Raw genomic sequence first — 24,625 nt, forward strand, 5'->3', positions numbered from 1 at the left:
TTATCAATTAATATAATCTATTGCTAGTTTAGGTGTTGAATCCGTAATTGTTCAATCCACCTAATCGAAGTGGCAACTAGGTTTATCGTTTGCTGCGTCAGAAACTTTAAATCCTAGGAAAATAATCAACTGGATTAAATGCAACGTCGTACGTTTGTGTTGTCTTGCTTCGTTGGTCTTTCTAATTCGTAATGCTATTGTTTAATTAAATTCGAGATCGTATCCGAATTATTAATCAATAAGGGTTAATTGGAATACATGTTTTTGGTTAACTAATCGTAAGGAATGACAGGTAAATTTAATACCACAACGAATATTCAATTAATTAATTTGATATTTTGTTTCGATGATCAATCGTAGTTCCAATGGTGGATGTGACCAAAGACCAAGGTTTGTTAAATCAATTTATTCCTTTTAGATTACTTTTCTGAATTTTTATTTATTGTTTTCCATTATAATTTGCATTCAGTTCCAAACCCCGCTTTTTATTTCTTTGTTTCGATTATTTGTAACGACGTACTAATCAAGGCTCTTCGAGGGATCGATCCCTACTTTCCTTTACTACATTTTTGTTACAGGAATTTAGGATTTAATTTGGGTGTCAACGACAGCACGTACCAAATTTTGGCGCCGTTGCTGGGGAGTTTTTAATTTGTATGTTCGTTACGCGATCTTTGAAACAAGCTAGTTTACAGTTTGATCCAGAAATTGAAAAGACTGCAAAAGGGCTGAGAAAAGAAGCGAAAAGGAGACTGCAAGCACACAAATCAGTTCACGAAACAGAGGAAAACATGGCTGAAAATCAGACTTTAAGAGAGCTTGCTGCTCCAAATTTAAATCAACAACCACACTGCATTACTTTTCCAAATTTAGATGTTAATACTACCTTCGAATTAAAATCTGGACTAATTCATCTTTTACCTATTTTTCGTGGTTCTGCAGGTGAAGATCCTCATAAACATTTAAAAGAATTTCATGTGGTGTGCACCGGAATGAAACCGAATGGAGTAACCGAAGAACAAATCAAGATGAGGGCTTTTCCGTTTTCTTTGAAAGATGATGCGCAAGATTGGTTGTATTATCTACCTGCTGGAAGTATTACTACTTGGCATGAGATGAAAAGATTATTTTTGCAGAAATTTTTTCCAGCATCAAGAGCAGCCAGCATAAGGAAAGAAATATGTGGCATTCGGCAGCACACTGGAGAATCTTTATACAAATATTGGGAGCGCTTTAAAAAACTTTGTGCAAGTTGTCCACATCACCAAATTAGTGACCAGCTGCTTATTCAATATTTCTACGAAGGACTTCTATCGAATGAGAGAAATATTATTGATGCAGCGAGTGGTGGAGCATTGGCTGACAAAACACCTGAAGCAGCCCGGAATTTAATTGCAATTATGGCGTCGAATTCACAACAATTTGGAAATAGATTAGACCATTCGTCTCGGCACGTCAATGAGGTAAATGTATCTTCTCTTGAAAGACGACTTGATGATCTAACTACTCTTGTACGTCAAATGGCTATAGGAAAAACAAAGGTAACGCAAGTTTGTGGAATCTGTTCGGTAGGAGGACATCCAACTGATATGTGCCCAACACTTCAGGAGGACTGCTTTGAAAATGCTAATGCAATGGACGGATTTTTAGGACAGCAGCAGCGAAATCATAATTATAATCCCTATTCAAATACCTACAACTCCGGTTGGAGAGATCATCTTAATTTTCGTTATGGGAATGCAAATGCGAATCAGCCTTCGAATAATTTTCAGCCGTATCAACAGCCATATATTCCTAGACAACAGCAACCAAACCAAAATTCTGATTCAGGTACATCTCTTGAGGATATTGTTAAAACTTTGGCTACTAACACTGTGAAATTTCAGCAGGAAACCAGAATGAGCATTCAAAATCTAGAAAATCAAATGAGTCAGATGGCTACTGTAATCAGTAGGCTGGAGGCACAAAATTCAAGCAAACTGCCGTCACAAACTGTGATGAACCCAAAGGAGAATGTTAGTGCCATAATGTTGAGTAGAAAGGAGCTGGAGATGCCAATTAAAGCACAACCTGCACCAGCACAGCCAGCAGAAAATAGAGAAGAATTGACAACAGAAAATAATTCTTCTGAAAAGGTAGCGGCAGGTAAATATCCTTCTTTCAGCGAATACAAACCTGTTCCTCCTTTTCCTGAAGCTTTAAAACTGAAGTACGAATGTAATGCGGATTTATATGAGACCTTTCGAGACTGTGAAGTCAATATTCCACTGTTTGATGCAATAAAACAAGTGCCTCAATATGCTAAATTTTTTAAAGAGCTGTGTACATTGAAAAGAAAGCAAAAACTCAAAAGGTATGAAAAAATCAAGGTAGGAGAAAATGTTTCAGCCATAATTCGCAAAAATCTTCCTGAAAAATGCAAAGATCCAGGTATGTTTTGCATCCCTTGCACAATAGGAGGCACAAAAATTGAAAAAGTCATGTTAGATTTAGGAGCATCTATTAATGTAATGTCATATTCCATTTATTCTGCTCTTAATCTTGGACCTTTAGAAAAAACTGGCACAGTTATTCAGTTGGCTGATAAATCAAATGTATATCCCAAGGGGTTAATTGAAGATGTTCTTGTTTAGGTTAATGATAAATTAATTTTTTCAGCTGATTTTTATGTTCTTGACATGGAAAATAATGACCAATCTGCACCTATTTTGCTAAGAAGACCCTTTCTAAAAACAGCTAAAACGAAAATTGATGTTCACAAAGGCACACTGACCATGGAGTTTAATGGTGAAGCTGTCCAATTTAATATTTATGATGCTATGAAATATTCTGATGTGAATTTTCCTATGTATTCAGTTGATTTAATTGATTCTCTAGCGCAGGATATAATTGGTGGTGATGATCAGTTAAAGGTGGCTAACCATAAAAATATTTTGAAAGAAAGAGATAAATTTAAATTAATTTCAGATGTGCAGAATACAGGGACAGAGATGAATGAGCTCAGAGAGTTGAAAAATACAGGTAATTTATTTTATATTGAGCTGCCAGTGCCTAATGAAAAATTGTTACCTTCTATTTTGCAGGTACCAGAGCTGGAACTGAAACCTCTTCCAAATCACCTTAAATATGTGTACCTAGGAGATGGAAAAATCTTACCAGTGATCATTTCCAGCAAGTTAAATGAGCAACAAGAAGAGAAACTGGTGCAAATTTCGAAGAAGCTAAAGATTCAGAGCTTAGCGACATCAAAAGTATTTCAAGTTAATGGCCATAGACTCAAACTGTTTTACAAAGGAGTGCCAGCTGAAAACATCGGAGAAGTGGAGCTGAAAGATCCGGGATAAATAAGATGAAGGCATTACGTCGAGCCAATGACTGTAAACAAAGGCGCTACTTGGGAGGCAACCCAAGCTTTCAATCTTATTTTAATTAATGCTTAAATTTTAATTTTCTAGACATTTGCTTTAATTTCGGTTTATGTTTTCCAATTTTAGTTTTAAATTTCAGTTTATGATTTTTAGATATTTAATTAGCAATTATTTTATGATTTTCGCTTAGGTTTATTTTAATTTATTTTCATGTTACTGTTCAATCACCTTCTTCCTCCTGCAGGTTCCAGTGAGCTGTCTGTAAATGTTCATGGGGGAGAAATCTGCATTTTGGTATTCTGAAACTGGGTCATGTGCTTCCGTCAAAAGTCTAGCTTCTGCTTTGCTATTTTCTTAAATTCAAGGGGGTCATATGATTTAGTGTAATTATAAGGCTGGGTTTATATGCTTCCAGAGACCATATTTGCCAAACCTACGCCTCACAATTTCTCTCCAACTAAAATAAAAACCTAGCAGCCCCTTTTCCTCATTCTGCAACGCCATAGTCAGAACCCGTTCACAAGCATCAAAGAGCAGCAAAAACCCACCTATCGGAGGCCTCCTACACCAGAGCTGTTATCAAAATCTGAAGAATCCTCCATCAATTGCAACTCTCCAAAAATTCGAACTACTGTTCCTTTTCCCCAAATCCAGAGAAGTTTTCTTTCCTTTTTCTTTTAAATTTTAGTTTTTATTATTATTCTGTTTTGTTTAAACATTGAGGACAATATTTGGTTTAAGTGTGGGGGAGGGTGTATTTGTGTTTTATTTTCTGCTGTTTACTGTTCTGTCTTTCAGTCCTATATTTATTTTTTTTTCTGCTCTGTTCTTATGTTTTATCCTTCTTTTCTGCTTTCAGTTTGTTCTGTCTATCTGTTCTATTTTTTTTCTGCCAGTTTTTTTTTTCTGTTTTTCTTGTGTTAGGTGTATTCTATTATGCCTAAAATTTTTGCTTTGTTTTGTCTATGTTGCTGCTTCTTGTTGGATAAAGTTTGATTTTTATGGCAGCTAGTGTATCCTTCCCTATTTTTAGTCAGCTAAACAGTCCATTAATCTCACTTTGAATGAATTAATTTGTATGCATGCCTTGGAATTTAGCCGATTCAATAGGAGAGCATTGTACACTGATTTGTTAGATTAATTAGGGGTATGCACTTAAACAAATTTTGATAATTGAGTGCTTAAGTTTGTTTGAAGTTAAGGTGAATTTAATTAACCCGTGAGTTTTGAGCTGAAAAAGATTGAAACATTCATATCAATCTATATTTTCTTTGATGAGTGATATTCTTCCATGTGAATATATCTCTAGAACTTGCTTTGAACCGTTTTGAGACCACATTGAAATATGCATGCATGGAAATGATAAAGGCATTCTTGTTTAAAACCTTTAGCTTAAAAAAGCCATCCTATTTTAATTTCCCTAGTTAGCCCCTTGAGCCTTACAAAACTCTTGATTCTTTGTGCTAAAACCATATTACAAACCCAAGCCTTCAAGCAAATATTCTCACCCAACCATGAAAATTAGCAGGGCATTTAAACTAAAATTTGTTGCTTGGTGAATTTGTTGTCTTGAGAAATTTAAATTTGGGGGAAAAGGGAACTTAATTGTATAAGAAGAGATGATGAAAAGAAGTTGGCATGAAGAGTGCTATTGAGATTGCCTTATATTGTTATCTTTGCTACCCAACTCTTTTAATTATTTGAAAAAAAAAAAAAAAAAAGAAAACAGAAAAAGAAAAAAAAAAAAGAAAAGAAAAGAAGTTGAAAAAGAGAGAAGAGAAAGGCAATGGCAAGTAGCAAAGAAATGTGGTGAATATGGTGGCTTTAACTTTACATTTTTGTTCCCTTTAGGTGTTTAGATGTTTTGTTAATATTCATGGTTTTAACCTTTTGTATCCATTAATCCTCACCTTTACCCAAAGCCCCATTACAACCTAAAATAAAGTCCTTTTGATTTATGCATGTATATAATCTAAGTGGTGGAGATTTGGTGCATGAGCAAGCTTATGGTAGAATGTTTGCATTGGAAGAATTTGAGCGAAACACCGGACCATTAAACACATGAGTGATATGAGTGATAACCGTGAGGATGATTCACCAAAGCTTTATACATGCTTTAGAATGCGATTATCTTGATTTGTCTTTATGCATACTTCCTTGTAAAGTTTGATAATGATGTGTGTTGATGCTTGAATCTTGGTTGGGTTGAATCTTAAGGTGTGTGCACTTTTTGGTATCATGAGAAAAGAGATTGATGGAACATTTTCGTGTTTGCTTTGTTTTTGCTTTGTTTTTGTTTTACTCGAGGACGAGCAAAAGATAAGTGTGGGGGAATTTGATAAGGCCATTAATTGTTACTATTTTGATTTATAATTCCCTTGTGTTATGTGGAAATTTGATTTAATCTAATGGAATTACTTATCTTTTTGCATTTAGGAAGCTTTGAGCAATTTTGGAATAAATAGGGCCAAAAAGAGGAAAAACTGCAGCAGATATATTAAACTGAAAATTTCGTAATGCAGACTAGGCGTGGGCACGTGAAAGATGAGAGCAGAATCCGGAAAGCAGATCTGAACGTCCAGATCTGTTGCAAGAGTCCAGAAAATATTAAGATTTGCTTCCTAGGAAAAGGATAATCACCAGCTGGAAAAGAGGATTAATTGAGCTAAATAAGGAATGATATTTTTGGAAGAAGGATTTATATTAAAAATATATATCTTTTCCTTTTCCTTTCTTTTTGGGAAGATATGTATCACTTTGCTTGATTGGATTAGGAGATTAGGATTAGTTTCAATTTCCAGATTTTTAGTAGGAAGAAAATATATATAAACTCTTATTTTTATTTGAGAATGATCATCCATTGTAGAGAGAGAATTAGAGAGCAAAACATGTTCTACAGTGGCTGAGTAATTTATCTTGGTTGAAGGGATCTGAAACCATGGAACTACAATGATTGTGAGATTTATTTTTGTTCTTTAATGCATCTTTTAATTATTTGAGTATTGGTTATCTTTCTGAATTATTTTTCATGATTGTGTTGGTTGATTTCTAATATGCGCAATTAGTTTATCAATTAATATAATCTATTGCTAGTTTAGGTGCTGAATCCGTAATTGTTCAATCCACCTAATCGAAGTGGCAACTAGGTTTATCGTTTGCTGCGTCAGAAACTTTAAATCCTAGGAAAATAATCAACTGGATTAAATGCAACTTCGTACGTTTGTGTTGTCTTGCTTCGTTGGTCTTTCTAATTCGTAATGCTATTGTTTAATTAAATTCGAGATCGTATCCGAATTATTAATCAATAAGGGTTAATTGGAATACATGTTTTTGGTTAACTAATCGTAAGGAATGACAGGTAAATTTAATACCACAACGAATATTCAATTAATTAATTTGATATTTTGTTTCGATGATCAATCGTAGTTCCAATGGTGGATGTGACCGAAGACCAAGGTTTGTTAAATCAATTTATTCCTTTTAGATTACTTTTCTGAATTTTTATTTATTGTTTTCCATTATAATTTGCATTCAGTTCAAAACCCCCCTTTTTATTTCTTTGTTTCGATTATTTGTAACGATGTACTAATCAAGGCTCTTCGAGGGATCGATCTCTACTTTCCTTTACTACATTTTTGTTACAGGAATTTAGGATTTAATTTGGGTGTCAACGACAGCACGTACCAACAATATTGTTTTATCAGTTAAGGTTTGCTTTATTATCCGGTTCTGAATGTTTATTTATTATTTTGGCTTGCAGGTTTCAGGAAAACCTACTGATGTAAAGAAGATTCAGACAACAATAGCAAACCAATTGGGTCTAAAATTCAGAAACGAAGACGAAAGTGAAATGGCAGATAAGATATATTCAAGAATGAAGGATAAGAATATCCTTTTAATTCTAGATAATATTTGGGAAGCTCTAGAGCTTGATAAGACAATAGGAATTCCTTGCGAAGATGAACGTGGAAGAAATAAACTTTTATTTACAACAAGAGACTTAGATGTGTTGGAGAGGATGGGCTCCACAAATAATTTCAGGATGGGCATTTTAAATGAAGAAGAAGCTTGGACCTTATTCACCAAAATGGCAGCCTTTGACAGGTAGATTTGTTGTAGAACTTTTATTTGTATCTTTTATTGCTTAACTCATAAAATATTAAAGTAATCATTTGTCATTAAAAGATAAGCTTATTTATGACATCAGTTCTATATATTATCAAAGTAAAGGTTTAGCTTAAGTTAGTTAAGTCTAAGGGATTGTCCTGTTGTCGAATTAGAAATTTGTTATTATATTTGTCATATAAAAGCATAGTTTTAATATATATAGGAGGAATATTATTTGACATTATAAGTAGAACTCATTTAGATAAAAATTTTTTGATTAATTTATTTGGAAATGAGTTAAATTCAACATTTAGAACTTTTCTTGTTTTTAAATCCAAAGTATACATGTAAAATGAAAATCAATTTGTATAATCCTAGATTTCTTTGCAGGTGATGTTATTCAAACACATAGATTGGATTCTCTACCGAATGATGTTTGTAAGGAATACAAGGGTTTACCTATTGTCATTTGTACAATAGGAAAAGCATTAAAAAATAAAAATCGTTTATCTTTTTGGAGTTGTGCATTGCAAGAATTAAGAAAACCCTCTCCAACAAAGTACTCAGCACTCCTAGATAAGGAATACAAGAATATTGCCTTAAGTTATGAGTATTTAAAAGATGAGGAACTTAGGAAAACGTTTTTAATTTCTAGTCTAATAGAAAATAATACTTCAATTTCAGACTTGTTCAAACATGTTGTGTGTTTGGATGTATTTGGTAGAGCTAATTTGACAATGGAAGAAGCACGACTTAGACTAGATAAATTGGTTTACAACCTCAAAGATGCTTGTTTATTGCTTGATGGGTTCAAAAACGGCCAATTTGCTATGCATGATGTTGTTCGTGATGTTGCCACAACAATTGCATATGTGGATCACTATGTGTTTACAACAAGAAATGACGTTGAACAGGAATGGAAAAATAAAGACAAACTCAAGAAATGCACAAAGATCTTCTTACTTGATAATAGTACTATTATTAGTAAACTTTGGCCAAATGATTTCGATTGTCCAAATCTTGAATATTTTCATATGACCAAGATGTGGAACTCTTCTTTCAAAATCCCAGAGGACTTCTTCACAGTGATGCCAAAGCTTAGAGTGTTGAATTTGGTTAGACTACAACAATCGTCATTGCCATCATTAATTCATTGTTTGACAAACCTTCAAACATTGTGTTTAAGGAATAGCAGCATGGAAGGTGTTTCTATTATTGGAAAGCTTAATAAGCTAAAGGTCCTTAGCTTGCAACATTTTAACATTAAGGAGTTTTCTACGGAAATGGGTCAATTAACTCAATTAAGACTATTAGATTTGAGCTATTGTTGTCATTTGAAAGTTATTGCTCCAAATGTGATATCAAAATTATCCAATTTGGAAGAACTTTATTTGGAGGCGTGCCCTATTCAGTGGAAGATTGAAGTACTTGAGGAATTGAAGCTCTTGTCTAACCTCGTCAGTGTAGAATTGGAAATTAAAGATCACAAGGTTTTGCCTGAAAACTTCTTTTCTAGAAAGCTTATAAGGTACAAAATATTAGTAGAATATTGGCGGTACCCATATCCAAAAATTAGTGAACAAGAGTGTTTGATGATATTGAAATTGATGATCAATCCTACCATCTACTGGGAAAAATTATGCGGAATCAAGAATGTTGAACTCTTATGCTTAACCGAATATGAAGATGATGACGATGAGGATGAGGACGATCTTGAGCATTCAAAATTCAATTTGCAGTCCAATGAAATCACACCGCTTTTTAATAAGAAGGTTTGATTTACTATAACTTCTTGTATATTATATATTTATATTCGTATTTTCTTTTAGTTTTATTCTCATTTGTTAACACAAAGTTGTAGTATTCTCACTTGCATTTTTTTTTACTAGTGACTTAAATTTTCAAATTCAGTTCAATTTCATTATCAAGTACTATTCTTTAATTTTTCTCATGTGAGTTCATAAATATTGAAGCAACAATTAACTTTGATTGTAGGTTATCTTTTTTGATTTAAAGGTCTTGGTATTGAAGAATATTATTTCTAGAAAGATTTGGGACAGCCAACTTCCATCATCCTTTCAAAATTTGAAAGAATTGATATTGTGCAGATGTACAAAGATAAAATTTGTGTTTCCTTATACCATAACCAAAGACCTCCAGCAACTCCAATATCTTGAGATAAAGGATTGTATTGATTTAGAGGAAATTGTTGCTACAGAAGAAATAACAGAAGCAGCTGCTAGTTTTGTCTTTCCTCAAGTAACCTTTTTGGAGCTTAAAAATCTACCGGAACTTGCAACTTTTTATCCTGGAATACATACTTCAAAATGGCCTAAGTTGAAAAAGTTGGTGGTGAAAGATTGTGACAAATTTAAGTTGTTCAATTCAGAACCAAATTCTTTGTGCTTGGACCAGAAGGTATGGGTATCTAATTTTGTTCATTTTCAAAATTCAAAAAATCTTCTTTATATGTATAAATTCAAAACAACTGAATTATCATGATAAATGCTTGCTTCTGTAGTTAATATTTTTAGAGAAAAAAAAAATACATTGTTAATATTATGGAATGTCATGATAAATGCATGAGTTAATTATTTCTTTTTAAGATTTTGAAACAACAATTAACTTTGACTGCAGGTTCACTTTCGTGATTTAGAGGTCTTAGACTTGAAGAATATTAGTTTTGAAAAGATTTGGGATAGCCAACTTTCAACTTCTTATCAAAATTTGACACACTTGACCTTATTTGAATGTGATAAAATAAAATATGTGTTTCCTTTGTCAATAGCCAAAAGCCTCCAACAACTCCAACACCTTGAGTTAACAAGTTGTAAGGTTTTAGAGAGAATTGTTGCTCCAGAAGAAGGAACAGAAGCAGTTGCCAATTTTTCCTTTCCACAGGTAACCAAAGTGAAGCTTAAATATCTACCAGAGTTTACAGATTTCTATCTTGGAATACATACTTCAGAATGGCCAAAATTGAAAGAGTTGATGGTCAAAGATTGTTCTAAATTGAATATGTTCACTTCAGAGCCAAATTTCATGTGCTTGGACCAAAAGGTACAAGAATCCAATTTTATTCCCTTTTTTCTCTATAAAAATTTTCTATATTATATTACATAAATTCAAAACAATTAACTCAGTGACTTCTAAAAATTCCATCCCTATTTCTTACAGAAAAATATTAAAGAAAAAAATTAAATCCTCAATAATAATTAACTTAAAATACATCTTCGAAAATAATTAACAAAATTTAATATACTAAATTATATGTGAATATTATAATTAATTTAATAATTTATTATAGTGATAGACAAGAATAAAAATCAATTTAATTATGAAACAAATCATTATATTAGGGTAATTGCCAATTTGATATGTATTGAATTCTTTGCATGTGTTATAGAGGATAATGTTATAGGTTATAAATCATACATTTTAACTGCCTCTCCTTTTTCTTTTTGAATAAAGCTTGGTGAGCTGAATTTTTTTTCATTAATATTGAACTTAAATACTAGAAGAATTCTAACCGCCTCAATCTTCAGTTTTTGAAAATTTTTATTATCATTTATGTAAAATAGATCATTTCAAAATGAGGAAACATGATCAAAAACAAAATTAAACAATTAAGATTTTTCAAAAAAAATTAAAAGACATATTTAATTAGTAGTTTTTGAAAACAGCTTTTGAACTTTTTAATTTTTATATTGATTTTAAATTTAAAAAATAAATAATTGAAGGCTTCAACTAATAAGCCACTAACTAAACTTTTGTTTTAAGGATATAATTAAAAAGCTGATTGGATTTTGCTTTGATGGTTATGTAGATCAACCATGATTTGGAGGTATTTGTATTAGAGACTCAGAGCATGGTGATTAGATGGAGTCGTCAATTTAATGTTCTTGAATTCTCACATAAGTCAGCAAATATCCCACTTCAACTCCTTCAAAGATTTGAAAGTCTGGAAAAGCTCCAACTATTTGGCTGTGAATACAAAGAAATTAAGAGTGTGTTTGATCTTCCAAATCTTAATGTTCTATATTTACTGTGGTGTAGCAAATTGGTGAGTCTAGTGCCATCATCAACTTCTTTGCAGAATCTCAAAGTTCTCATGGTATATGGTTGCAATGAGTTAGTTAACTTAACAACACCTTCAATAGCTAGAAGCTTGGTGCAGTTGAAAGAATTGAGCATATCAAATTGTGATATGTTGACTAAAATATTAGAAAATGAGAGAGATGCAACAACAATTGAAGAAATTGTTTTTGAAAAATTGAACAAATTGTCACTTCATTTGTTACCAAGTCTCACATGTTTCTGCTCAAGGAATTACTCTATCAATTTCCCATCATTGAAAGAGTTAATTATAAGTAGATGCCCCAATATGAACACTTTCTACAGAGGAATCTCAAGCGTTTCAGAATTTACTTTGCAGTCCAATGAAATTACGTCATTTTTTAATGAAAAGGTTTGATAGATGATAACTTGTTCTACTTCTCTATTATGTATTCTTATATATTCTCTTAAGCTTATTCTCATTTTTTAGTTTTAGTATTCAATTATTTGTTATATATGCTTATTTTCGATTTTATGTTTCTTTTTTCTTTTTCAAGTGAATTAAATTTTAAGTTGAATTTCACTAGAAAATATTGATTTCATTAATTCATGCTTGAAATACATAGTCAATATTAATGGCATGTCATGAAAAATTTGTAGGAGTCAATTATTTCTTTAAGATTTTCTTATGAGTTCTTAAATATTAAAACAACAATTAACTTTGTTTGCAAGTTATCTTTCCTAATTTAAAAGTCCTTAAATTGATGAATATTAGTCTGGGAAAGATTTGCAACAACGAATTTTCAACTTCTTCTTATCAAAATTTAACACACTTGACCCTATTTGAATATAATAAGATAAAATATGTGTTTCCTTTGTCAATAGCCAAAAGCCTCCAACAACTTCAACACCTTGAGTTAACGAGTTGTGAGGTTTTATAGGGAATTGTTGCTCTAGAAGAAGGAACAGAAGCAGTTGCCAATTTTTCCTTTCCACAGGTAACCAAAGTGAAGCTTAAATATCTACCAGAGTTTACAGATTTCTATCTTGGAATTCATACTTCAGAATGGCCAAAATTGAAAGAGTTGGTGGTCAAATATTGTTCTAAATTGAATATGTTCACTTCAGAGCCAAATCTCATGTGCTTGGACCAAAAGGTACAAGAATCCAATTTTATTCCCTTTTTCTTCCTATAAAAATTGTCTATATTATATTACATAAATTCAAAACAATTGACTCAGCAGCTTCTAAAAATTCCATCCCTATTTCTTACAGTATTAAAGGAAAAAATAAAAATCCTCAATCATAATTAACTTAAAATACATCTTCATAAAAAATTAACAAATTTAATAATACTAAATTATTTGTGAATAACAGGAAATTATAATTAATTTAATAATTTATTATAGGTATAATTTTTTTATTGAAAAAAATTAAAAATAGTTTTTTTTAAAAACCATATGGGCTGATAGTATTTCTCTGCTCGGCTTGAAATAGTTTTATCTCTGAAATTTTTGTCCCTAAGGTTATTAATTTTTGTCCAACACACATTTCAAAACAAAAATGTCATTGCTATGTGTATTTATAGTGATTACCAATTTATATATTGATGATTACCGATTGATATCTAATTTGGTGTTCATTGTAAGTGCACATTATATTACTCATTTCAAAATTTTATCAACATGATTTGGTCGTGGACAAGAATAAAATTCAGTTTAATTTTGAAACAAATTATATTAGGGTAATTGCCAATTTGCTAGGTATTGAACTCTTTGTATGTATAAATATTTAAGTAAAAGGAATACAAGCAAGGAATTAGCTAAGACATAAATTTTAAAAAATAAATAGTATACTGATCGAGCAATTCATCAAACAATTAGTGAACAATAACAACAACTTGTACAAATTCAAACACCAAAGCTAACAACACATTACAGAATAAACCCACTTAAAAATGAAGTTAAAAATTGATCTATTGTTTCAAACAATGAATTAAAAGCACAAAATTTATACCAAAGTCTCCAATATTGCTACACAAGATAGATGGAAAGAAAACTAGAGAGATGAAGGATAGGCTGAGAGATAAAAGAGTTTATTTTTGTTGTGTTTGGATATCAAGATGCAAAGACAGTGTTCCAGACTCAATAGACCATGACTGGAGCGGGAATTCTTCGTTGGGATAGAGTTTTTTGAATGTTATAGGTTATAAATCATATATTTTAATTGCACTATGCAATTCATAGCTTTTTTTTTTTATGAACTCTTTAAGGTACTATTAGGTTCTAAAAATCATAAAAATAATTTTATTTTTATGAGAAAAATATGTAATAGGCGTATGGTCTTTCATATTATTGGAAAGCTTAATGAGTTTAATCATTTTTCATGAATATTGAAATTATATATTACATTAAACAATTAAGGTTTTCCAAGAAAAAAAATCAAGAAGTATGTTTAATTAGTGGTTTTGAAATAAATAGTTTTTGAATGTAATTTTAATGTTGATTTTGATTTTTTTCTTTAAAAAATCAATAAAGGTAAAACAAAATAAGTTATTAATTAAACTTTTATTTTAATAATATAATTACAAACTTAATTGGATTTTGTTTTTATGGTTTTGTAGATCAACCATGATTTGGAGATATTTCACGTAAATGATGGTTGGGAACAGATTAGTTAGTGGAGTCAATCTAAAAAACTTGAAATCTCTTATTATGAGTCAACGCCTATTCCACTTTGGCTCTTTCAAAGATTTGAAAATCTTACATGTCTTTTTGTTGATGGTTGCTGTGAGTTGGTTAACTTAACAACACCTTCAACAGTTAGAAGTTTGGTGCAATTGAGAGAATTGAAGATATCACATTGTGAAATGTTGATGGAAATATTAGAAATTGAGGAAGATGCAACAACTGAAATTGTTTTTGAGAATTTGAACAAGCTGTCATTTCAATGGATGGAAAATCTCACATGTTTTTGCTTGGAGAATTACACTTTCAATTTTTGTTCATTCGAAGAATTAAATATAACATATTGTCCTAATATAAAGACCTTCTTTAGAGGAATCTTGAGCACTCCAAAGTTACAGAAAATCAGTTATGAGAAAATGGAAGTTGAGAATGCGGGGAATGATCTTAATAAAACCATACAAGAATTACATAAAAAGGAAAAACAGGTATGTATTCAATTAATTTAGTATAAATATTTATTTACCTCTTACAAGTTTTTTTAAGTTTTGAAGAAAGACAAACAATTATTTTTAATTACTTTATAATAAAATAATTGTTAAATTTCACTGCAGGATATCTCTCTTGATTTGAATTTGAAGTGCAAGGCATTCCACCATGATAATTCTATGGAGATTGTTTACAACCAACATCCAACTTCATTCTATCAAAATTTGACACACTTGTTCTTGTGGAAATGTGGAAACATAAAATATGCATTTCCATCTTTTATTGCCAAAATCCTCCACCAACTCCAACAACTAAAGATTCAAAATTGCAAGGCTTTAGAGGAGATTGTTGCAAAAGAAGATGAAGCAAATGCAGTTGTCAATTTTGTCTTCCCAAATATAACCTTATTGAAGCTTGAAGATCTACCAGAACTTACAGCCTTCTACCCTGGATTATATGCTTTAGAAATGCCAAAGTTGAGAGAGTTGGTGGTCAAAGATTGTACCAAATATGCGAGCTTAAAAGAAAACAATGTGGAAACTGAGCTTAATATTTTAGATCCAAAATCTATCTTCTTGGATAATAAGGTAAGAATCTCTTATTTCATTGTTTCTCAAAATAAAAAAATTAACTTTCTTCTTATATATATTACATTTATTCAAAAATTTAATCATGGAATTCTTACCATCTCTATTTTTCCACGAATCAAAAACTAAGAAAAATCACTGTTTATTTGATTTGAACAAATTTAAACTAATTACTTTCTATTTGTTTGAATTTATTTTGTCATTAGTCAACTTATATAATGATTTTCATCACCTATAAAAGCACACATTATGATTCAGATTGTGAATTGATAAGTACAGAATACATCCAGGTAATACATTGAAAGGTTGAGTAATTATAATCTGTTCAGACTTTTCCATGGGATTTTTAATTAATTGCATTTCCATTTTTCATGAATTTAATCATGCTCAGAAACACTTGTAAGTATTGTATTGATTTTTCCTGTAGTTTTTCCTTCACAATAATTAAAGTTTTGTTGTAAGAATTATCAAAAACTAATTGGTTTTTGTTTTGATGAATTGTAGATTAACTTCAGTTTGGAGTTATTTGAATTATATGGTGGTAAGACAAATATTTGTTGGCGGAGTCAATCTAAAACTCTTAGAATCATTGATTACAACTTTGCAAATATTCCACTTCGACTCCTTCAAAGATTTGAAAATAGCTCAAACTATTTAGAAGTCACTACAAAGACATTAAGAGCCTGTATGGTCTTCCAAATCTTGAGGCTCTAGAATTATTTGAATGTTACAGATTGATGACTTCTTTCCAGAACCTTAAAGTTCTTAAGGTAAGTTCATGTGACAAATTATTGACGTTAATTACACCTTCAATGTGTAGAAGTTTGGTACAGTTGAGAGAACTGAGCATAATATTTTGTACAATGTTGACTGAAATAGTTGAAAACGAAGGAGATGCAACAGAAAGTACTGAGATTGTTTTTAACAATTTAAACAAGTTGTCACTTAAAAGGTTACATAGTCTCACAAGTTTTTGCTCTGGAAATTACTCTTTTAGTTTTCCATCTCTGGAAGAGTTAATTATAGAAAGTTGCCCCAATTTGGAGATTTTTTGTCAAGTAAGCATATGCACACCAAAGTTGGATAAAGTCATTTACAAGTTTGAAGATGAGAATGTGAGAGAGGTAGAGATTGGGGATAATGACTTGAATACAACTATACAACAAGAATACAAAAAACAGGTATTTATTGAATTAATTAGTTTAAATTTGAGTAATTTTAAAGAATATTATATTTTCAGTGCTAATTATAATTAATTGTGTTTTTAGCAATATTGACCTTACATTGCATAAAAGAATTTGTGTAGATGGTGAGCATTATTGTTGAACTAGTGGCCACCACACACTTTCGCCCTCTCTTCGCTTTTAGGATACAACTAGCTTCTTCTGTATTTTTCAAAGAAATTTCTAGCAACTATCAAATTCATATTTTTTTCTCCTTAGTTCATGTTAAATAAGTTTAACACTATTAACTTTAATTTGATTGACATGATTTTTTTTTTTTAAGGTTGGCTCTTTGGGAAGGAATTGATATTAAGTAGATATAGAGAAACTACAATATTACAGTTAATGTATTGTTATAGTTAAAATAAATTGATTATAAATGTTTTTAAAGTATTGAGATGGTTGTTGAGAAAATCGCTCATTTTCTTGTACCACAAAAAAAACTAGTGGCCACCACACAGTTTCACACCCCTCTCCACTACTAAGATACAACTAGCTTCCTCTATATTTTTCTAAGAAATTTCTAACAACCATCAAATTCTTTTTTTTTCTTTTTATCCTTGGTTTCTGTTAAAATTATTATAGGTTTTGAAGGGAAATATTGACTTTAATTTATTTATATGATTTTTTCTTTGATTTGGCTCCTTCTAGAAGGAATTGACAGAGTCGTCAGAAGGAGAAGAAGAGGACTAGAACCTGATGACAAGCATGGAAGATGAAGAAGAAAGCAGCACTGGATGTCCTTCGGGGAAGAAGCTCCGTCTCTCCAAAGAATAATCTCGTCTTCTCAAAGGAAGTTTCAGGCAAAACCATACCCTGTTATAACTTTACCCTTTCTCTCTTTTTTCTTTCTTTCTTTAACTCAAACTCAATGTTGTCTCTGTTTTTTTCACGGGTAATAGGGGAAAAGTTTCCTTCAATGGTCACCGGTTGAATGAGTTTGTTCCCTAGAAAACGTTAGCTTATATAAGCCAAGAAGATCTGCACATTGTTGTGATGACTGAGGGATACACTTGAATTTGCTGCCTAATGTCTTTGTGTTGGAAACCGAGGAAGTAGGCTTCCTTAAGTTTAATTCAGTGAAGTTTTAATCATAGCCACCTAATCAATTCTCACGCGTAGTTGATAGGTACAGAGCTATTTTTCTTTCTGCTTGTGCAGATATGATGATGGAAGTCAGTAAAAGAGAGGAGACAGGCACTGTTCTGGATCCAGATGTAGATACTTACACGAAGGTGTCTTCAGCATACTTATCTTGTTTGTATCAGATGCATTGTTCTATATGCAGTGGCTACATGTATGAAATATTCATGACACGGACATGCATTACTACCTCATTGGGTACAGTCCTGAGGTCAAGAGGTAAGTTTTAATTGCAATGGCTGTGTTTACAAGTACGTTGTATCCTTTCATACATAAATACCTTTCTATTTAATTTCATCTTTTTTATTGATTCGTTATGTTGCAACAACTGTTTTTTGATCAATCAGTGAATCTATATCGAATGCTTATCATCAAGTATTCTCCAAAATGACAGTATAATGAATTCTTAGGATTAGCTTTGTAAATTTTTTGGTAGCAACGTAAAAGATGATGATTACATACTCAGGATATAAATTCCTAAACAATATGTTTGTTTAAATTCACTTTTTAAATCATTTAAAAGTGGTGGCTGCAGAAAACTTCTTATTTTTTGGTGCCTGAGGTTCTGATATTTAATTGATTGCTGTGATTTTAGGTTCTTCTATCAGTTCATTCTACTTTTTGTAGTGCACCTTGCCTTTATATCCATGTTACAGTGTTTGGCATCAGTCTGCCAAACTCTGGCTGCTGCCATGAGAACTGGTGTTTTTGCTTTATAGTAGTCCTAATTTTTGGTGGTTTCGTTATCACACATGGTTAGACTATTTGGACCTTATCCAATTTGATTTCAAAGTCATCTTTGAAAAGGATAAACTTGTGCTATGTCATTTGTTGCAGCCTCTATGCTAGGGTGGTTGAAGTGGGGTTTTCGGGTTTCCCCTTTTTCATATGGAAGATAGGCCTTTCAGTAAATGAATTTTTTGCTCCTCAGTGGCAAAAGGTGAGCTCTCATAGAAACACTTTTTGGTTTCTCTAATCAAGAAAATTATACAACAATCTTGTCAGCTAATGAAATTATTTCTTTTATTTGTAGACAGATTGTAGTTTTACCAATGGTAGTGTTTGTGCTGCCCAGAAACACTACAATTGGGTACTTGAAAGCCATGGATTATTAAACTTTGATGAATTTTATTTCAAATAAATCACTGTTAGTCTTGCATTATGTGAATAACTATAATTTAAAAGGAAATTGATATACTTTTGATTCATTGTGTCAATATCTTAAACCAATTGAAGTGATCATGACATATTAAAACTAATAATATTCTTATTCATTAGGAGAGAAGTAATTTTTTTTTAATGTAAGAGTATGAACCCATATCTGCATAATAATGCTCCAATTTTTTCCTTTGTGTTATCAGACAAGATCGAGCAAAGGCTGTTGGGATTCTTGTCAAGGACCTTAAGGTTTTTGCATCTTTCAATGAAGATCTTTTCAATGAGATTACTCAGCTCCTTACTCTTGATAACTTTAGGTGACCACACCATCATTCTTTTGATTGGTATGTTATGCTATGAAATTTTTTACTTGATCTTTTCTGTTGGCAATTTGTTGTCAGGCAAAATGAGCAACTTTCCAAGTGTGGAGGCACAAAATTGGCTCGTATTATTATGCTTGTAGAACTCAAAAAGCTAATTGAAGCAAACCCCCTGTTTCGTGACAGACTTACATTCCCAGCCTTCGAAAGTTCACTTCTGAGGATATTGGAGGTTTTTCTTGAATCTTTTGATAGCAGTTAATTTCTTATTTGTGCCATTGTCCTGCAGCGAGGTTTTTTGGTGAAAACAAAACCTAGAAAATGCATTTTAAAATTATTTATGTTTATTGGTATGTTATGTATTAGTTGATTTGTACTTTGGGTTTGCTTTTTTGATATATTTTACACTAGCAGATAATATACCTCCTCTTGATGAGAGTTATTTTCTAAAACTTGCTTCTTTTTAAAATCTTTTCAGTTTAAATTGGCAGTATTAACTTTGCAAGAATCCTTGTCCAAATCCTGATATTAAGACACTCTTGACTGATCATTTTTGCAATCCTACGTCTAATGGGGCTCGTCCTGCTCCTACAAGCACCCCCCTTGTGGGACCAATTCCTAAAGCTGGTGCTTTTCCGCCTATTGGTGCTCATGGTGTGAGTAATTTGCATCTATCTGCCATATACAACATTGGTTCATGCTCAAATAACAATTGTAATGTGTCTTACGGTGCAGCCATTTCAGACTGTTGTTTCCCCATCTTCTGGTGCTATTGCTGGTTGGATGTCAAACAGTAGTCCTTCCTTAACTCACCCTGCTGTGGCCCCCTGGTCTTGTTCAGTTTTCTAGTGCTGGTAAGGATGTTTGTTATTGTGTAGTTTGCATTGCTTTTCCCCCTGCTTTAGGCTTAATATTTTTGGTTGAATTACTATAATTTATTTATTTATTTATTTTTATTGAGATTTTTAAAACATCAGGCCAACAGGTATGACTGGGATGGATTATCAATCAGCTGATTCAGAGAATTTGATGAAGCGTATCTGCACTGGCCAATTTGATGAGGTGTAGATGAGTTAGATAATCCTTTGTTTTTTAAAGTTTGATAGCTTCTATAAAATTCTAAATGACCTTTATATCAGTTGCTTGTTGCAATTCTCTAGGTTGATTCCTACTTTAATAATTGTTTGGTGTCTGTAGGTGTATTTTTCTGGTGTAGCACATACTCCTAATGTATATTCTCAAGATGACATCACTAAAACTATTCTTTTAGGCAAAAAAAATAGAAAATAGAAAATAGTTATTTTTTTCTGGTGCAAACCCTAAATCAAGGATCTAATGTCATGAGCATGGATTTTCATCCACAACAACGAACTATTCTTTTAGGTAAAGAAATAGAAAATAGCTATTGTTGAATTTCTGGTCACTGAAAAATTTATATAACCTTTTCCACAGTTTTTTTGTTATTGATTGAAATTTATGTTTTTCGGTCTGTAGTGGGGACAAATGTTGGTGACATTAGCCTTTGGGAGGTCAGATCCCTGGCAAGGCTGGCACACAAGTCTTTCAAGGTTTGGGACATATCAGTTGCTTCAATGCCATTGCAGGTATTCACCATCTTAACTTCCTATGAGTACAATGCATAAAATCTTCCTCCTTTATCAATGTGATCTTGACAATGAATTTAATAATAGTAGGTAGTAAGTGTTACTCATATAAATCCACCCTAGTACTTATGAAAGTTGGATTTAGTATACTTGTTGGCTTGATTGTCAAACACTTTAATATTAACCATGACTGACAATTTAGGAAGAGACGAATGGACTGATTCTTGTCTCTACATTAATTAACTTGTACTAGCAGATGGCTTTGTTGAATGATGCTCCAATATCAGTGAATAGGAGTGTTTGGAGGCCAGATGGACTTATGCTTGGTATGTATATGCTTTTTTGGCTGGTGACTTTGAATCATATACTTAGTTCAGTGTACTTAACATTTTCTCTTAATTAAATTACGCTTTGTCTATGTTAGGACCCAAGTTTATGTAAGAAAAAAGGCTAAAACCGAAGCAAAGGGAAGAGAGGGAAGGGCAACAGGAAGCAAAGATTCTGGAGCTCAACGCCAAGTTGAAACAGATTCAGTTCAGGATTCACAACTGCTCAAGAAAAGGGCAATAACAGAATTAACGGTTCAACAGAATGAGGGGACCATGGGTACATTGAAGAATGATGTGGCAACAGCTTAAGATAGAAGTGAATTGGAGGGGAAAGAGCATTATATGGAGCAGGAAAAGAAAGGAAAGGGGTTAAGCAGAAATTGAGGAAATACAGGGAATTTAGGGAGAGATCCGGCCTCTCTAATGCTGGAGTTGTATTGAGTGCTGAGGGTTAGGGTTGTATTCTGTATTGATGATTTTTATCAATATTATTGTTGTGGAATAGTAGAGACCAATAATAAATACGAGATTTGCTTTAATCATAATTCTTCTATATATCATTTCTATTCTTGTACATTGAGTTAGTATTGCCATTTACATTCTTGATATTGTGCTTGGAAGATTGGTGATTAGTGGTGATTTTAGGTGGAGTATTGCAATAGTTTGTCTGGAGGTGGCCCGTTGCTAGAGAAGTTAGCTGGGTTGATTGGAATCTCACTAATTGGTATCACAACATGACTTGGAAAGAGTCAAGGGTGGAAGGTCTGGAGGGTGAGGTGAAGTCAATGAAAGGAGAAGTGGAAGAATTAGGTAATTGGAAGAATTAGGTAATGATATGAAAAACGTGAACACTCGGATGGAAAAATTAGAATCGAATATGGAGACAATTAAGAATTTTTTGGAAGAATTGAGAGATGGTTGAAAAAGAGTGATTCGCCCTTTGGTAAACGGGAACTGTGCAAGAATATTGGAGTAGGATTGAGCTGCTGTTAGGGGCAGTAAACAAATTGACAGAAGACACCATAAAGACGATCTTTTTGAACGGGTTGTTTGATGAAATTAGGATGAAAGTTCTAAACAGATTGACAGAAGACACCATAAAGACGATCTTTTTGAACGGGTTGTTTGATGAAATTAGGATGGAAGTCAAGATGTTCCATCCCAAGATGCTGCTGGAAGTGATGAACAGAGCCAAAAAAGTGGAGAAGAAGAATCTGATAATCGATGACAAATACGTAACCCGACCCGGCCGGATCCATCACCTAAGAGCCCAATCAAGTCCAAACCAACCAAGCACTAGTGGCCCAGCAAACACGCCCATTCCTTCAGGCCAACGCAATCAGGCCAGCCCAGACCATAATCCGCAACAAGGTCCGACCCGTGGCTTAAATGAATTAAGGCCAATTGCTGTGCTTCAACCAAGCATAACCCAAAGCTCCCAGATCCCCAACCCGACCTTTAAACCCACCACCAGCACAGTAGCATCGTCTTCAGTTCTGAGGCGAAAGGGCACTTTCCGACGAAGAGTGTCGATCCAAGGTTGAGAGAGGCTTGTGTTTTCGCTGTGAAGAGAAGTTTTCGCTGGGTCATAGGTGTCGGTTTCACCAATTAGGGGTAATGATTTGTAGTGAGGAAGAAATGGAGGAAACGGAGATCGAAGAACTTCCGGTGGATAGCAGAGAGATAGAAATCAGTCTAAATTTGAGCTCTGTCATGGGAATTGATTCACCGAAGACAATGAAGCTCATGGGGGAATTGATGGGGAAAAAAGTGTTTGTTTTAATTGATAGTGCGGCGACCCACAATTTTTTGTCTCAGACGATGGTGACAGAATTAAGGATTCCGATTCAAGCTGCCAACTATTCCGTGGTACTGGGTGATGAGCGAATGTGAAGAGGTTATTCTGCAGCTACAGGGGATAACGATTAAAGATAATTTTTTGCCATTTAAATTGGGTGCTGTGGACGCAATATTAGGTGTCGACTGGTTGAATAAGTTGGGGGAAGTGAAGACCAACTGGAAGACACACACAATGAAGCTCTAGTGGGAAGGGAAACGTGTAGCACTAAAGGGGAATGCTGCTCTCACTAAGCTGGAATCTTCTCTCAAAAGCTTGTTTAAGTTGGTTTGTGATGGTGGCGACGGATTTTGGGTGGCCCTGGAGTCCCGAGACTTACAACTGGATCAAGAGGACCATCCTTTACATCGCCAGGTTTCAGAATTATTGACTGAATTCGAAGCATTGTTTTGGGAATCAACAGAGCTTCCACCACAGAGGAGACATGACCACGCTATTTGGCTTCAGGAAGGTGCTCAGCCACCCAATTTAAGACCATACCGATTCCTTCAATACCAGAAAGGTGAGATTTAGAAAATTGTGCATGATATGCTCACTGCTGAGGTAGTTCGACCCAGTATTAGTCCATTTTCCAGCCCTATTATATTGGTTACAAAGAAGGATGGCGGGTGGCATTTTTGTGTCGATTATTCTGTACTTAATCGAGTAACAGTTCTGGATAAGTTTCTGATTCCCATAATTGATGAATTATTAGATGAGTTGAGTGGCACTGCAGTATTTACGAAGTTAGACCTTAAATTCAGCTACCACCAAATCCGGCTGAGGGAAGAGGATGTAGAAAAAACAGCATTCCAGACGCATGAAGGTCACTATGAGTTCTTGGTGATGCTGTTTGGGTTATCAAATGCTCTGGTGACATTTCATAGTTTGATGAATGACATTGTCCGGCCGAATTAACAAAAATTCGTTTTGGTTTTCTTCACTGATATACTCATCTACAGTAGGATCATTTGTGGCATCTGAAGATTGTTCTGGGGATTTTAAAAGATCAGCAGCTGGTTCTAAATAAGAATAAGTGTTCATTCAGCAGAGATCATATTGAGTATCTTGGACATATTATTTCCAGCAGTGGGGTGGTGGCAGATTCGAAGGAGATAGCAGACATGGCAGGTTGGCCTGTACCGCATGATATACGTGATCTCAGAGGAATTTTGGGGTTGACGGGCTACTATCGTGGATTTGTTAAAGGTTATGGCAAGATCGCTGAACCACTAACTAAACTCTTTGAAGAAAAATGCTTTCCAATGGTCCGTTGAAACACAACAAACCTTTCAGAACCTGAAACAAGCTATGATCACAGGGCCAGTGTTGGCCATTACATATTTTTTGAAACAATTTATAGTAGAGACTGATGCTTTCCGAAAGGGGCTAGGCACAGTGTTGGTGCAAGAGGGTCGACTGATAGCTTACCTAAGCAAAGCTCTTTCTCTTTGAAATCAGGGGAAGTCGGTTTATGAACGTGAACTCATGGCTGTTGTGCTTGCTCTGCAGAAGTGGAGACATTATCTCCTGGGCTGACACTTTCAGGTTCACACAGACCAATGCAGTTTACGATTTCTCACAGAACAGAAGATTGTTTGTCATGACCAGCGGCATTGGCTTGCCAAGATGCTTGGATTTGATTTTGACATAGTTTACATGCCCGGCTGTGAGAATAAAACCACTGATACGCTGTCCCGAAATCCCTCTTTTACTACTA

At 33.3% G+C, this 24,625-nt stretch overlaps 2 protein-coding genes and 1 non-coding gene across 3 annotated transcripts; 2 read left to right on the forward strand and 1 right to left on the reverse strand.

Annotated features, from left to right (window-relative positions):
- Window positions 1–1,163: 1,163 nt before the first annotated feature.
- LOC123206608 lies at window positions 1,164–1,270 on the reverse strand. The gene has a single exon (XR_006500100.1). It is a non-coding gene; the product is annotated as a small nucleolar RNA R71 (small nucleolar RNA).
- Window positions 1,271–7,128: 5,858 nt separating this feature from the next.
- On the forward strand, window positions 7,129–9,253 carry LOC123206602 (disease resistance protein At4g27190-like). The gene is made up of 2 exons (XM_044623778.1): window positions 7,129–7,472; window positions 7,866–9,253. Exons 1-2 carry the CDS (start codon window positions 7,424–7,426, stop codon window positions 9,251–9,253), a joined length of 1,437 nt encoding a protein of 478 aa, XP_044479713.1. The 5' UTR covers window positions 7,129–7,423.
- An 8,164-nt stretch (window positions 9,254–17,417) lies between these two features.
- Window positions 17,418–19,568, forward strand: LOC123206598 (protein TOPLESS-RELATED PROTEIN 2-like). Its single transcript, XM_044623776.1, has 5 exons — window positions 17,418–17,569; window positions 17,676–17,876; window positions 18,495–18,597; window positions 19,019–19,132; window positions 19,217–19,568. The coding sequence occupies exons 3-5, from the start codon at window positions 18,569–18,571 to the stop codon at window positions 19,395–19,397; spliced, it is 324 nt and encodes a 107-aa protein (XP_044479711.1). The 5' UTR covers window positions 17,418–17,569; window positions 17,676–17,876; window positions 18,495–18,568; the 3' UTR covers window positions 19,398–19,568.
- Window positions 19,569–24,625: the final 5,057 nt, after the last annotated feature.

The sequence above is a fragment of the Mangifera indica genome, unplaced genomic scaffold, assembly GCF_011075055.1.
Source record: "Mangifera indica cultivar Alphonso unplaced genomic scaffold, CATAS_Mindica_2.1 Un_0042, whole genome shotgun sequence".
NCBI classification, from domain to species: domain Eukaryota; kingdom Viridiplantae; phylum Streptophyta; class Magnoliopsida; order Sapindales; family Anacardiaceae; genus Mangifera; species Mangifera indica.

Coding starts and splice junctions, on each gene's coding strand:
- LOC123206598 (XM_044623776.1), top strand. CDS start 18,569: ATGAATTTTTTGCTCCTCAGTGGCAAAAG. Junction 18,598..19,018: donor TTGCTCCTCAGTGGCAAAAG/GTGAGCTCTCAT, acceptor TTGTGTTATCAG/ACAAGATCGAGCAAAGGCTG. Junction 19,133..19,216: donor CTTACTCTTGATAACTTTAG/GTGACCACACCA, acceptor ATTTGTTGTCAG/GCAAAATGAGCAACTTTCCA.
- LOC123206602 (XM_044623778.1), top strand. CDS start 7,424: ATGAAGAAGAAGCTTGGACCTTATTCACCAAAATGGCAGCCTTTGACA. Junction 7,473..7,865: donor AAAATGGCAGCCTTTGACAG/GTAGATTTGTTG, acceptor ATTTCTTTGCAG/GTGATGTTATTCAAACACAT.